This window comes from Vanrija pseudolonga, chromosome 2 (genome assembly GCF_020906515.1).
Source record: "Vanrija pseudolonga chromosome 2, complete sequence".
NCBI classification, from domain to species: Eukaryota; Fungi; Basidiomycota; class Tremellomycetes; order Trichosporonales; family Trichosporonaceae; genus Vanrija; species Vanrija pseudolonga.
The window spans coordinates 238,106-252,738 of record NC_085850.1 but is presented as its reverse complement, the minus strand read 5'-3'; the positions used below and the strand labels follow the sequence as shown (position 1 = coordinate 252,738).

At 64.4% G+C, this 14,633-nt stretch overlaps 4 protein-coding genes across 5 annotated transcripts; 2 read left to right on the top strand and 2 right to left on the bottom strand.

The window, feature by feature from the left end:
* Nucleotides 1-14: 14 nt before the first annotated feature.
* On the top strand, nt 15-3,141 carry JLP1_6 (Alpha-ketoglutarate-dependent sulfonate dioxygenase; the record flags this gene model as incomplete). The annotated part of the gene is made up of 8 exons (XM_062768375.1): nt 15-101; nt 140-257; nt 308-1,171; nt 1,536-1,664; nt 1,722-1,923; nt 2,014-2,371; nt 2,440-2,805; nt 2,870-3,141. 8 exons carry the CDS (start codon nt 15-17, stop codon nt 3,026-3,028), a joined length of 2,283 nt encoding a protein of 760 aa, XP_062624359.1. The 3' UTR covers nt 3,029-3,141.
* Nucleotides 3,142-3,657: 516 nt separating this feature from the next.
* Nucleotides 3,658-4,804, top strand: YDL144C_1 (putative protein; the record flags this gene model as incomplete). The annotated part of the gene is made up of 2 exons (XM_062768374.1): nt 3,658-3,871; nt 3,927-4,804. The coding sequence occupies 2 exons, from the start codon at nt 3,658-3,660 to the stop codon at nt 4,802-4,804; spliced, it is 1,092 nt and encodes a 363-aa protein (XP_062624358.1).
* A 29-nt stretch (nt 4,805-4,833) lies between these two features.
* On the bottom strand, nt 4,834-6,520 carry MCA1_1 (Metacaspase-1; the record flags this gene model as incomplete). 2 transcript variants are annotated; one of them, XM_062768372.1, is made up of 8 exons in its annotated part: nt 4,834-4,936; nt 4,975-5,143; nt 5,240-5,470; nt 5,528-5,624; nt 5,721-5,833; nt 5,926-6,076; nt 6,131-6,212; nt 6,260-6,520. In XM_062768372.1, the coding sequence occupies 5 exons, from the start codon at nt 6,518-6,520 to the stop codon at nt 5,581-5,583; spliced, it is 651 nt and encodes a 216-aa protein (XP_062624356.1). In that variant the 3' UTR covers nt 4,834-4,936; nt 4,975-5,143; nt 5,240-5,470; nt 5,528-5,580. The 2 variants fall into 2 exon arrangements, with proteins under 2 accessions (XP_062624356.1, XP_062624357.1); XM_062768373.1 differs by lacking the exons at nt 6,131-6,212; nt 6,260-6,520 and having other exon boundaries at nt 5,926-6,028.
* Nucleotides 6,521-6,984: 464 nt separating this feature from the next.
* On the bottom strand, nt 6,985-9,274 carry MNN22 (Alpha-1,2-mannosyltransferase MNN22). The gene is made up of 5 exons (XM_062768371.1): nt 8,448-9,274; nt 8,080-8,269; nt 7,948-8,006; nt 7,752-7,848; nt 6,985-7,710 (listed from the first exon to the last, which is right to left on the bottom strand). Exons 1-5 carry the CDS (start codon nt 9,051-9,053, stop codon nt 7,028-7,030), a joined length of 1,635 nt encoding a protein of 544 aa, XP_062624355.1. The 5' UTR covers nt 9,054-9,274; the 3' UTR covers nt 6,985-7,027.
* Between the last annotated feature and the right edge of the window lie 5,359 nt (nt 9,275-14,633).

Here is a 14,633-nt window from a genome sequence, read left to right as displayed (position 1 = left end):
ACCCACACACCAGTATGACCCTCACCTCCGCGCGCCCCGTCGACGTCCTCCTCATTGGCCTTGGATCAGTCGGCACGGCGTACGCCTACCTGTTGGAGCATGTACGTGTGGCTGGAGATCAATCGCTGACACCCACCAGTCCGGCCTCGCACGAGTCAGCGCCGTCGCACGGTCAAACTTTGACGTGTACAACAATGGGCAGGTAACGATTGATTCGCAGCGCTTCGGCGTGATCAAGGGGTGGAAGCCAAGCCGGCGTGAGTGGGGCCGCGGCGACGGACTGGGCTCGAGCTAATCCACCACGCAGTGTTCAAGTCGCAGGAAGAGGCCCTCGCCGACGGCACGCGCTACTCGCTCGGCGTGCTAGCGACCAAGTCGACCCCGGACGTGCACAAGAACTCTGCGCTGCTCGCGCCGTCAATCGCAAGCGGGCAAGTGGCGGCGTGGAGCCTGATCCAGAACGGGCTCGGCGTAGAGGCGGACCTGTACGCGGCGCTACAAGCCTCCGCGACCCGCTCACCGCTAATCTCGACGGTCGTGTGGACGTTCATCACGACGTCGGACTCGGGCCGACACATCCAGTGGACGAACGCAAAGGACGCGACCGTCTCAGGGATCTACGCGCCGGGGCGGGCGCGCACGCCGGCCGAGGACGCGGCGCTCGCGCTCTGGGTCCACCTGTTGCGGACGAGCGGGCACGGCACCCTGGCGGAGAACCGCGTCGGCGTGCTCGAGACGACTGAGCGGATCGACAGCGTGCGCTTCAGCAAGAACCTGCTCAACTGTATCTGGTCGTCGGTGCAGACGCTCATGGGCGCCAAGCACATCCTGCTCAGCGACATGGACGACGGCGAGATTGCCGCTGTGCGTGCGCTGGCGCTGGAAGTCGTTGGGGTCGGGTACGCCAGCGGCCTGCTGTACCCCGGCATGACACTGTACCCCTCCGGCCAGGTAGCCGGCACGCTGGAAGAAACGGTCGAGAGCGTGTTCGACAGCGTCATCCACGCGGCGCCCGGGGGCTTGCTGTACGATTACAAGATGAGCATGCTCGTCGACCGGGAGGCCGGGCGCCCGATCGAGGTGGAAGTCATCGCCGGGAGCGTGCTCGCCGTCGCGCGCGAGCAGGGGATCAGCACCCCGCTGCTTGGCTACACTGTTGCGCTGCTACGCGGTGCGCAGCGGGGGATCCTGTCGAGACGGTCGTGAGTCGCATGCATATTTAGTACGATTGCACGATTGCATTCGGCTGTGTCGGTGCCGAGTGTCGCCGAGAGCCGAGCAGGACATGGCCACCGGAGTGGCTGCCTGCCACTCGTCGGACTACGCCGACGTCGCACGCCTTGTTGCTCATCATGACGTGCTGCTGCCTCGGCTGCATGCCACAATCTCGCCATCGACGATTGCACCTCGTCCATGCAACAACGCGGGGGTGTATTCCAATCACAGCGCGAGATCCAGTAAGCATCGGCAAGGCAGACCGAGCGCGAGCACGACAACGTCGGCATCTAGGCGAGTACATAAGGCTCTACGCGCAGCAAGCAAGCAGCTGCTTCCCGCACCCCACGCAAACATGACCGCGACTCAGCAGCAGACGATCAAGAACGACGGCCCGGTGAACGTCACTTCGCTCGGCAAGGAGTTCCGCCTTGCCCAGCGCACGAAGGGTGAGTGGGCCGAAGGAGTACATGTAGTACAGGAACCCCCAGCTCACACCCGCCCAGACCGCCTCATCGCCGCCGGCATCGACCTCTCGGGAGGATACCCCTACTACCCCGACAAGCCAAAGGACGTGTCCCTTGCCGGCCAGTTCCGCGGCGAGGCGTGGGAGCACGATGACCCCGCGCTCCGCGCCGACAAGGACAAGAAGGCGCTGTTTGGCGCCGCCGAGAAGGTCGTCAACCTTACGCCTAACATCGGCACGGAGTGAGTCGTCGTGTGCGCGAGGGGGTCCTCTCGGCGCCTCGCATCGCCGCCCGCCCGCGCGCTCGCTGACGCTCGCTCCCTCGCCCGCAGGATCATCGGCCTCCAGCTCTCCAAGCTCACCCCGCAGCAGAAGGACGAGCTCGCCCTCCTCATCGCGGAGCGCACCGTCGTCTTCCTCCGCGACCAGGACATCACGCCGCAGGGCCAGCTCGAGCTGGGCGCGTACCTCGGCCGTCCCGAGATCCACCCTTCCGCGCCGCGCGTGCCCGGCCTGCCAGGCGTGTCGGTCATTTCCGACGAGCTCGCGCGCGCGTACGGCGTCAACATCGACTTCCAGAGCCCGTTCGGCACGCAGGAGTGGCACACGGATCTGACGCACGAGCCCCAGCCGCCCGGATACACCCATCTCCACCTCGACGCTGGGCCCGAGGTCGGCGGCGACACCTACGTGAGTGGCGACTTGCGCATTGTGCTGGACTCCGTGCTGGACCCCGGGCATTGCTAATCCTACCCCAGTGGGCATCCGGCTACACGGCCTACGACAAGCTCTCGCCGACCCTCCGCGCGATCCTCGACCCCCTCGAGGGCCTCTACCGCTCCGAGCACCTGTACCCCGACCCCGAGAACCCCGACGGGCCGAAGAAGCCCATCATCACGGCGCACCCGCTCATCCGCACCCACCCCGTGACGGGCTGGAAGTCGCTGTTCGTCAACAGGCGGTACACTGTCGGCATCAAGGGCCTCAAGGCGGCCGACTCGGCGCCGCTGCTTGAGCAGCTTTACGACACGTACGAGCACTCGCTGGACGCGCAGCTCCGCTGGAAGTGGACCCCGGGCACTTCGGCGCTGTGGGACAACCGTGTGTCAATCCACTCTGCGGTTGTGAGTACACTGCCCACCGAAACTCGCCGCACGTGAAAGAAACCCCGCTGACGCCCCCACGCAGTACGACTACGGAGACTCGGGCGAGCCGCGCCACGGCACCCGCGTGTCGTCCCTCGCCGAGGTGCCCTTCAACAGCCCCAACGGCGTGAGCCGCCGCGCCGCGCTCGGCCTCGACCCGGGAAAGATTGTCGAGGTGAAGAAGGTGGCGGGGACGTACTAGGCGAGCCCGCATAGCGGGCGAGTGGGCGAGTGGGAGAGACCGGGCATTCAGGCATTCAGGCAGGCAGAAGTCGCAAAAACACACATAAACACATTATGCAGCATTGCTTGACGCGGTCCGTGCATGTGCCACGCGGCATGCTGTGGCATGTCCTGCTTGCTTATAAACACTTTCGAGCTGGCAGCATGCACGCACCGGTGCGTGGTGCCAAGGCAGACATGCCGCCGCTTGTAGTCATTCCAATGACATGCCCCGCGCCGGCCCGCGTCGCGTCCGCCGTCGCGCGAAGCCGAAACTCAATGGTGGCGGATGGCGTGATGACTGCCGCCAGGCTGTTGGCTGCTGGGCAGCATCGATCATCGCCGACGCCGACCCCGCTGCAGCACGCGCTGCCGCTGACTAGTTGGATGAATGCATTACGGGGCGTGGCGTGCTTGTCCTTGCTTGCTTGCTTGCTTGCTTGTTTGCTTGCTTGCTCGCCTAGGTACATAAGCGCCCCGGCGCCCAAGCAACATGGCACCTCGATGCCCTGCCAGCGCTGCCTAGGAGACTTAGCCCCGGGGACGCATCGACGGAAACACGCACACCGGCACACGCACCACCCATACCAACGCCACGACGACGACACCATGACGGCCACTACCGACGCCCCCGCCGCGCCCATCGACATCCTCCTCGTCGGCTTGGGCTCGATCGGCACAGTGTACGCGCTACTCCTAGAAAAGAGCGGCCGCGCGCGCGTGACTGCCGTCGCGCGGTCGAATTACGAGCTGTACACCACGACAGGCGTCAAGATCGACAGCGACGCCCTGGGTGTCATTGAGGGGTGGAAGCCGTACCGGGGTGGGTGCGGCCGTGGGCCTTCTCAGACGAGCACAACAAAGCTGACACCCCCCAGTCTTCAAGTCCCAGGAGGAAGCCCTCGCCGACGGGACGCGCTACGCCCTCGGCCTGCTCGCGACGAAGGCCCTGCCGGACATTACGCGCTCGTCCGACCTGCTGTCGCCGGCCATCGCGAGCGGGCGGGTCGCGGCGTGGGCCTTGATCCAGAACGGGCTCGGCGTCGAGGGTGACCTCTCGGCGGCACTCCAGCCCCTCGGCGTGCCGCTCGTGTCGTCCGTCGCGTGGATCGGGAGCACGACGAGCGACGGCGGCAAGCTCGTCACCTGGCGGCAGAAGGACACGCTGGTTGCGGGCGTGTACCCGCCCGCCAAGGCGTACTCGGCGGCCGAGAGCGCCGCGCTCGAGCTGTGGACTTCCCTGCTCAAGGACGGAGGGAGCAACGCCCACAGCACCGACAACATCGACTCGGTGCGCTTCGGCAAGAATATCTGGAACGCGGTATGGAGCAGCGTACAGGGCCTGGTGGGCACGCCAACGCCCGGCCTGAAAGAGTTTGCGGCCGAGGACCTTGCGCCGCTGCGCGCGTTCGCGCGCGAGGTCGTGTCTGTCGGGTTCGAGACGGGGCTGCTGGTGCCTGGCGCACCGTCCTACCCCTACGGCGGCAAGGTCGGCACCGTCGACGAGACGCTCAAGACCGTGTTTGACGGCGTGATCAACCAGCCCGTTGGGCCGAGGGGCGGGTACAAGATGAGCTTGCTTGTCGACGTGGAGAACCGCCGCCCGATCGAGGTCGAGGTCATCACTGGTGCGGTGCTGCGCCTCGCGAGACAGCACGGCATCGAGACCCCGCTCCTGGCCTACACTTACTCCCTGCTCCGCGGCGTGCAGAACGGGATCCTCGCCGAGCGCAAGCAGAAGGACGTCGGCGTGTAGGGCCGGTAGTTGGTACTAGACTTGTATAGGGCATTTATATGATACAGCTATCTACAGCTATGTGCTGGCAGCAGGCTAGGCTAGGCTAGGCTGAGCTGGGCTAGGCAAAGAACGCCGTGTTGACGTCGATCGCTGTGGAGTTAGGACCGGCCGAGGCTCGCGCAACTCACGGTGGCACGCCGACAACTGCGGCTTCTGGCTGTACCCGCCCTCGACCATCAGGTTGCGCAGCGCCACAAGCAGCTGCTGGTACGTGAGGTTGGGGTTCTCGCGGAGGGCGCGGACAAACGCCCATGACATGGCGCCCGTGGCCGCGCCGTTCTGGCTCGCGTCGGCGGACTGGTGGGGTGGTCAGCACTGTCACACCCTTCATGCCCATCGCCCGCGTGGCTCTCCGCTCGCAGCTCCGCTGCTCGCTGCTGCGCTCGCGCTCACCGTCTGCGTATCCTTGCAACCACCCCACGCGACCACATCCGCCGGCGCCGTCCTCGTGTCCCGGAGCACCTTGTTCCCCTGGTGCAGGTGGAACATGTGCTTCGCGGTCGAGAAGGCATCGACGAGCGCCATGGCCGAGTTGCCCGACGCGTAGTCCATGCCGGCCTTGAGCAGGCCCATGCCGCCCTCAGCGGCGTAGTTTGGCTCCTTGACTGTGCCCTTGGTCGAGTACTGGGTGTGGGTGTGAGTGAGTGAGCTGGGCACCATGCACGCATTTTGTCAGCTCACCGCATAGGGCAGGTCCATCACCGTGCCACTGTGGCACGAGTCGAAGATGGCCGTCATGCGGCATCCCGCGGGGAGGCTCTTGACGAGGAAATCGTGGCTGGGGTAGGTGTGAGTGGGTGTGGGGCAAGCTCTCTGCAACCATATTCACACTGCAGTGTCAGCTGTGTCTTCGCATGCGAAACGCCCAGCTCACTGTTAAAGTCCACAATCACGCCGTTCTCCTGGAAATCAACAGGGCAGATAGCCTCGCTCAGCTCGTCGGCTTTGGTATGGTCGCCAGAGTCGACCTGGGTTCCGTGGCCGGAGCTGCGGGCGTGTCAGTGCCTCCCTCCCTTCCTTGGCCCCCTCCCCCCCCACCCCCTCTCCCCGACCTGCAGCCCCACCCACGCCCCACTCACTAGTGGAAGAACAACGCGTCGTTGGGCTTGGCGTCCGCCACGAGCCACTGCATGGCATACAGGATATTCTGGCGCGTAGGAAAGGCGCGCCCGCGCGGGTCGTTGTCGTCGGTGAGGATGACCATGTCGGAAGGGTCGTAGCCGTAGAACTCTGTGTCGCGAGCGCGTCAGCGCGAGCTCGCACCCCTCCCTTGCTGCGACTCACCCTGGAGGAAGGTCGAGACGTTGTGCACGTCGTTAATGCACCCGCGCAACGCATTGTTACTCCCGATGTAGTTGATCCCAATCTATGCTCAAGCGTCAGCAGCGGCCCGAGGAAGGTGGGGGCACCCACCAACAGCGCCTTGCGCGTCCCACTGCAGTCGGATAACGCAAACCCCGGCCCGCTCTCCCCCATGGGCCGCTGCACGTCCGCAGCGTACGCATGGCTCAGAGGCGGCGGCGCGGCGGGCGGAGCGAAGGCCGGCTGCCCCGGCGGGGGGGCGAAGCGCGGCTCGTGGGGCGAGTACGCGCGCGGCGGGGGGCCTGTCGGCGCGGCATAGGACGGGGGTGGGGGCGCGCCTGGGGGCGGGGGGTAGTTTGCGTAGTATGCCATTGGCGCTCTCCTTGTCGAGAGAGAGAGCGAGAGAGAGATGGAGCGAGGGAGGGGGACTTGGGGGTGACAGCGACAGAGACAGAGACAGAGAGATGAGAATGAGAAGAAACGCGACGACGACGCGGCGCGCGATGGGCGTGCGTATTTATAGCTGGGCGGGCTGCGGTCCGGATCGACACTGGCCAAGTTTGGCACGCCGCGAGAGAGACACGGCGACGCGGGGGCGCTTTGGCCACCGGCGTGCTCGGACTCACCGCAGGCTCATGATCCCGGCCCATGCACTGCGCCGCGCTGCCCATCGCCGCTGCCGCCGCCATCACCGTCGACGCCATCTCTCCCTTTTTTGTTGTTGTCGTCACTCCTGTCTCGATCACTTTCCCCGTGGGGAAGCACGCTGATCCGCCACACGCCCAAACGCCGTACGACGCCGCCGCCAGTCTCGACCGTGGCGTTGCCTCGACGCCTGCCTGGTGCACCGATGCATATGATGAAGTCCTACTACTCTCTCTAAGTCCCGGGAATGTTGAGCTCGACGAAGTCCTTCGCCATGGCGTGAAGCCCCGCCCAGATCTTGGGGTCGAGCCCCTCCTTCATCTCTGGAATGAGCGTGCCCTGGCCGTCTCCGTAGCTGTTTGGCGAGTCGGGCATGCCGTCGGGGCCCTTGAGCGTAATGTCAAAGCACTCGCCCGTGTACTGGTAGTCGGTACGCACGAGCCGCTTGTCGTTGATAAAGTCCTCGCGCGGGCGCTTGAAGTGCGAAAACACCTTCTCCGGGTTGAGGCCGTACCGCACCTTGCCGAGGATGGTGTGCAGGAAGGCAGGCTTGGGGTGGTACGCCTGGTCAAACTTGTACCGCTCCGGCGTGAGGCCCCAGTGCATGAGCGAGTGACCGCAAAACTCCTTCTGGTCCTGACCATTGCGGTCCTGGTACCCGCCAGCGCTGGCAAACATGCGCGGCGCCTGCTGGTAGTCGAGGCCAAGGGCGTAGAACGAGAAGCGGTACGTGTCCTTGTCGCCATACGCCAGGTTGCCGTAAAAGTCCTTGTCGTCCATCATGTGGTTGGACAGGTGGAGGACGGCGAGGTTGAGGCCCTCGTTGGCAGACTTGTCATAGACGACCTGACCCGACTCGGCAGGCCAGTGCTCGTCGCTGCAGGGGCGGCCAAGGAAGCGATAGATGGCGTTGTCGGCTGGGTTGGGTTAGTGGCACTGTCGGCTGCCCGACACTCACGGTGGTCCTTGTTCAGGTCGCCCCAGAAGACACTGCCGCTCTGCTTGAACTCGACAGAGTCAAAGTGCTCCTCGGGGTCCTGCAGGGGGAGGTTGTCCTAGGTGTTGTGTCAGCGGCGGCTTCAGGACAACACGCTGGGTGAAGTTCTAGGAGGCGAGTCCTCGCCAGAAGCTGCTCTCCACGCCGCCACACTCACACTGTCCATGTACACAAACTGGGTAAACTTGGTGTCGACGAACGCGCGGTTCTTGATCTCTGGGGTGTATCAGCTGGGTTCTCGTCGCCCACCAGGCTGTCGCGGTTCTGGCAGCTCCACCCCGACACCCACGCCATGGCTTCCCGTCCGTAAACACGGCTTTGCTCTGCACGAGGGTCACATTGTACTTGTGCTCGAGCTCGTATCGGATCGCCTGGTCCTTCATCTCGCGCTCGTAGTGGTGCACCTCGACCGGGAGGGCGCAGTTGACAACGTTGCGGAGCATGTGGAGAGAGAGCTTGAGGCGGGCGAGGTTCTTGGCCTGAGCGCGTCAGTTGGGGTACGCGTAAGGAAGCGAGGCGAGGCGAGGCGAGGCGAGGCGAGGCGAGACGCGACGGCGTGTGGACCACGACCGCGATGGGGCCAACTGTCATCGTCGCCGCGCCGCGCCACGGCGCGGTCAGGCCGATGCTGTCACATCGGCCTCCGGCCTCACTCACACTGTCACCACCGGTGTAAATCACACCCCTGCGCTGGTCCTTCGGCGTGTTCTTCTCCAGCGCCGGCGTCCAGACCATCTTCTGGCCCTCGCGGTCGAGCTGGCGGAAGTAGTCGAGGACCTTTTGGCGTTGGCGGCGGATCGTGTCCTTGGACACCTGCTTCCACTTCTCGATGCGGTCGTCCTGTGTGTGGAAGAAGTACGTGTTGCGCGCGTACGTGTACATGGGGCACTGGTTGCGGGAGGGCAGCTCGGCCTCCCACTGCTCGAGCACGGGGCGGTTGACGAACCACTCGAGGCGGGCCTCGAGCGTGAGCGGCACCTCGTCGGGGTCGACGCCGCCCGTCGGCGGGGGGATGTGCGCCGAGAGCTCGTGGTCCGGTCTGTGGAGCACGCTCGGGCGGAACCCGCCGAGCCCGCTATGCGTCGAGATGTAGTCTGTTACTGCTGCGCGCCGCTCGGCGCCAATGAGCAGCGGCAGCCCGATTACGGTGAACACGACCGCGAGGATCAGCACCTGTAACGGCCGGAGACGCAGCCGCAGGCTCTGCGTGACGTTGCGCACGCCCTCGGCGTTGAGCGGGACGTAGCCTGCGTAGCCGGGCATCGTGGGGGCGGGGGTGGTTGGGTGGTGGTGCGATGGAGGACGAGGAGTTGTGACGCGTCGTCGCGGTGGAGGTGGGCAGCAGCAGCGGCGGCGGCGGCGCGGCGAGTGCGCCGGCAGCGGCGGGCAGCAGCGGGGTGGTGCGGGCGGGCGGGCACGAGGGCACGGGCAAGCGGCGTGAGGTGCTGCGGCGACGGCGACGTTGACGGCGAAGTGTGTAGAAGTGTGTAGAGTTGTGAGATGTGCAAAGTTGTCGCCAAGAAATGATAAAGTTGTCGAATGCACAGACGGGACGAAAGCCGTGCGCTCAAGGGCAAAGTCACCACCCCCCCCCTTGGACAGCTCGATGCATAACAAACAATGCCCCGACGCTCTCTCTCGACATGCGCGCATGCTCTAGATAGATCTCCCTCTTGTCCATGTCCCAGATCCTCTACATATCGCAGCTCACAGCTCTATGCCTGCCCAGCAAGCAAGACGTGGAAGGTCTACGCGCCCGCTAGGCGATTGAATTGAGCCTCGTCAGGGAGACGAAAGGTAATTTTCGCTTCCCGTGCGTGGCTCATGTCGCCACCCAGTGAGTCGCGGCCTCGGCCCTGCTGCTGCATGCTGTATGTATGCTGGTGCTGACGCGTCGGCGACGGCGATGGAGAGAGTAACGGAGACAGCAACAGCAGCAACGACGGTGAGACAAACACTGGTGGGCAGCAGGCCTTGCCCTGCGACACCCGCGCCGCGCGACACGTCCGTTGTTGTTGCTAGGTACCGTCGTGTCGTCGCGGCACAGCGTGGATGCCGCTCCTACACGACGAGGTCTGGGTACTTGCGCCGTGATGCATCAGCTGAGAGTGTTGAGGGTGGTCGCTGCATGCATAGAGGCGACAAGAGTGTCGCAGACTGTGAGCCTGGGTTGCCAGTCGCCGCGCCAAGCACAGCCAGGCAGATTGCGGCCAACGGGGGGGGCAGCGGCGCGCGCGCGCAACTTCGTCACTTTCAGACATTCCCATCTCACATCTCACTTCTTGTCCTTTTGCCCACACTCTTCTTGCTTGTACTCTATTGCACTTTGCACTACGCCCACGACGACAACAGCAACGCCCAGCATTGCCCTCGGAGCAGGGCGTGTAGACGACGACGGACGTTGTAACTCTTTAACCGCGGCGACGCCAGCCTAACCTCCCGCGACACCACCTACCTTCCCATCAACACTACTCCCACCCCCCACCCCCCGCCATGGTCCGCGGCCTCGCGCACCTCTTACGGCGGAACCGCCTCCTCGTCCTGGGCATTGCCCTCGTCGCGCTGCTGTTCTTCGCACACAGCAACACGAGACCAGTACAGGGCCCAGAGCCAAAACCGCACTACCCCGTCGCCGGCCTCAAAGGCAGCGAGTGGGTCGACGACAATGTCGTGCCCGATGAGCTGCACCACGAGGACGAGAGCTGGCTCACGCGCCTGGGCAAGCTCGGCTCGCCGTGGTCCTCGCCGCCGCGCACCGTCTTGCTGACCGGCGGCGCTGGATCCCTCGGGCACGCGCTGATTCCCAAGCTCCTGAGTCACAAGTACACGGTGCACGTCCTCGACATTGTCGCGCGCCCCGCCACGCTGCCCTCGGACGTCAAGTACCACCGCGGCTCGGTCATGGCGCCAAGCACGGCCATGACGGACCTGCTCGCCGCGCACAGATTCGACGGCATCATCCACTTTGCGGCCGTGAGCTTGAACACGTGGTGCGAGCCCAAGGAAGACGAGTGTCGCGAGGTCAACGAGGGCGGCACGATTGCCGTCATGACGGCGATTGAGCACGCGCTCGCGCGCGCACCAAAGGTCGGTATCTTGTCCAAGGGCAAGGGCAAGGGCACAGTCAACCCGTGGGTCGTGTTCGCGTCCTCGATGGACGTGTACGGCGAGAGCGAGGCCGGCGTCGAGGTGATTGACGAGCACTCGGTCCACCGCCCCACCACGGCCCTCGGCAAGACCAAGGACCTGGCCGAGGTGGCCGTGCGCGACGCGTTTGCCCGTGCGGCCGGCGTGCACATCGACACCGAGGCCGGCGTGCTGAAAGAAAAGCCGGGCAAGCTGCGCGGCGCGATTGTGCGCCTGCCAGAGGTATACGGCTACCACCGGGCCGTCGCCATTCCCTCGGCGTTTGTGAGGCACATGCTCGCGAATGCCATCACGTCCCTTCCCATCCAGTACAACTCGGACAATGCGCCCGTCGACCTCCTGTGGGTCGGGGACGCGGTCGAGGGCGTCATCCGTGTGATCCGCCAGGTCGACCTGTCAGCGCGCAAGTCGGAGGCCGCCGGCCTGCTCGAGTTCAACATTGTGTCGGGCGGCAAGCGGTGGACGCAGGACGAGGTCGTCGGCCTCGTGCGCTCCGAGACAGACTCGTACTCGCCCGTGCGCGACCTCGGCGACCACAAGGCGCCGACAGAGGTCCCGCAGTACAGCTACAAGAAGATTGAGGAAGCGCTCGGCTGGCACCCGACGACAAGTCTTCCCCTTGGCTTGGCGAAGGCGGCGCAGACCCTCGCCGAGTCGGCGGCAGAGCATGCTCTCGACTTTCTCGAGGACCACTGCAAGCCCACCGACGACATTGCCGCTCTTCTAGGCCACTCGCCACCCGTCGTCCCAGAGGACATTCGCAACCACGACCTGTACAAGCTCGACGGGTGCGTCGTCAACATGGGCTTTGACAACCAGGGGTGGATGCACCACATGCGCTGCCACGAGGGCGGGTGGTGTGCGCCCAACAACACCAAGGTCGACAGCTACAACTGGGACCAGAGCTACTTTTACGTGCGCGTCGACAAGGACGCGCCAAAGACGAGCAACGGCCGCACGACGGTGCGCTTCGAGGAGCAGGAGCACCACTGGGGCTGGTTGGGCCTCGACAAGGCCGAGGTCGACAAGGGCGGCCAGGTCGCATTCCATGCCTTCCACCCCAACGACGAGAACAAGGACAAGTATCTCGACAAGTTTGACATTGAGGTCGCGAGCGACAAGAGTCACTTGCGCGTGCTTTTGCCTGGAACGAGTCACCAGATCGCCGCGGGCGTGAGCAAGGTCGACAACACGTCCATCTTCAACATTCAACAGATTGGCCCTGCGACCAGGCCCCAATTTGACATGCGCATGGCGGTCGTGTGCTGCGAGTCGGAGGGCGACTGGCCTCTGCTTCTCGACGACCACGAGAGTGCCGACGTCACATTTGGCTCCACTGGCTCCATTCCCTTCAACTCGTCCCGCCGACTGCACCTCTGTGGTCGCGTTCATGACGCGTACAAGTACTATGAGACGCAGGTGAAGAAGTGGCGCAAGATTGTCGATGACGGAGGCAAGTCCGAGGTCACGACGAAGCCGTTGCCTCTCAACCGTCACCCCAACGCCTGGGCCAAGAAGGAGCTCCCGCCATGCTGGAACGACTGTTCGAGCCCGACCATCTGTGTGCAGACTGGTAACTGCCGCTGTGTGCAGGCCGACTACTGCCCAAGAAGACGCGAGAACCCGCTTATCGCCATTGCTCACGGTATCCGCGCGACCGAGAAGGACGACAAGAAGAAGAACCCGCTGGGCAAGTTCAAGGCGTTCAGCTCGACCCTCTCAGACATGGTCAAGAATGTCGACTGGCGCGACGTGCTCCTCCCCGAGGCGCGGTCATACGTCTTCAGTCACCCCGAGTTTATCAAGGTGCATGTTGTCGAGGGCTGGCCTCACCAGAAGGAGGTCGAGTCGGCACCATGCCACAAGCTCCAGAACGTGCACTGCTTCAGCGCCGACTCGATCATCTACAATGCGCTCCGACACATGACGGTGCCGGCTGAGGAGGCCGAGATGATCATCTTGCCCGTCTACCAGCAGTGCAAGGACCAGCCGTTCCTGCTGCATGACGTGTGGCATACTGCCGCGCAGACGGTGCCCGGCTTCAACGAGGGCAAGAAGATGCCTGCGCTGGTGCTCACGCACGACTGGGGCGTGTGTCTCGGCTTCCGCTGGGAGATTTGGAGCGCACGTCAAGACCACGCTCTATACCCCGACCACATTCTTGACGACGCGCTCGTGTTTTCCGTCATGGGCGACTGGGACTCGCCGTGCTACCGCCCGCCTCAGGACGTGGTGGTGCCCGCACGGTCGTGTCGCTCCAACGACCTGCTCAAGTCGTTCCCCGACGTTGCGAGTGTGCGCCCCGCCCGGGAGCGCACATATCTGCTCAGCTGGAACGGCACGCCATGGGGTACAGGCAAGTCGCAGCGCATGCGTTTGTTGTGCAAGCGTGGCGGCGTGGCCGACGTGCCGCTCATCGAGGGCGGCGGGCCGCAGAGCTTCTTCGAGCGCGAGGGCGACTACATGACGGTACTGGGGAATTCGAGGTTCTGTCCTCAGCCCAAGGGCATTGCAGGTGAGTGGTGTTGAGGTTGAGGTCGAGGAGGTTGGAGTCGGGCTCCAGGTCTCGGCGAGAGCGAGTACGCCGCTCGCCGAAATCGGGGTCGGGTGGTTGAGTGGTCGCGTGACGGCACCGCGCAGACTCCACACTGCACCACTTGGACTTGGCATCACCCCGAAAACAAGACACTGACAGAACACCTTTCAGGCTGGTCGCCGCGCGTGTCGGACGCCATCTTTGCCGGCTGCATCCCCGTGCTGCTGGAAGAGGGCAGCCACTATGCCTTTGCGTCCATGCTCGACTGGTCACAGTTCAGTGTTCGCGTGCACCCGACCGAGCTGGACCAGATTGAGAACATTCTGTCGGAGATTCCGATCGACCGGGTCGAGATGCTGCAGGCGAATTTGGTCGCCGTGCGCGATGCCTTCATCTACTCGAGTGACGAGCACCCCGAGGAGGAGCTCAAGCGTCGCGGGCCGCTCTTTTACGCGCTGCACGAGGCCGGGATGCGCTGGAGGACAAAGTACCCCGAGGTTAAGAAGGCTGCGGCGTAGTTGGCTGCTGACTGCGCCGGGGGACGAGGACAAGGACACTAGCGGCGGCATAGCCGGCACACATTGGAGCATAGAGAGATCTGCATATGCATGAGGAGGGGGTTGTTGTTTCGATCGGCAGGTGTCGCGGCCGAAGAGGGCCTGGCTGCGTGCACCAGTGAGGAGTTGCACGTCGTCATCCTGGCAGTGCCTGCGCCTTTTTCCACGGCGAGTAGAGCAGCTAGTTGGCACAAACAGGCGAGCAGGCCACAAGTCCGGCATGCACGGCAATGCAGCGGCAGCACGAGGTATGCAGGTGAGTCGCTGCTCCTCATACTCGGTCGATGGCCCAGGAACGATTGAGCATTGTTGGGTCGGGGCGAGCGAGGCATGCAAAGCGAAGGCGAGAGGGGCTGCCTGCCTGCACCACCTTAGCTCCCCCCTCGACGACAGTGTCAACCCCTCTACGTCCCCTCCTTGTGCCGTCAGCCATCGCGTCAGTAGACCCAACTAGCAGCACGCGCCAGACCTAGTTTGGAGGTCGGGGGCAGGTTTAAATGCCACTGGCGCGAGATCGGGCAGCAGACGCGAGGTGGGCAGAGAGAGGGTTGGTCTCAGGGATATTAAGCCGGCGAGGGGTGCAGCCCTCTTTCGTCCTGCATT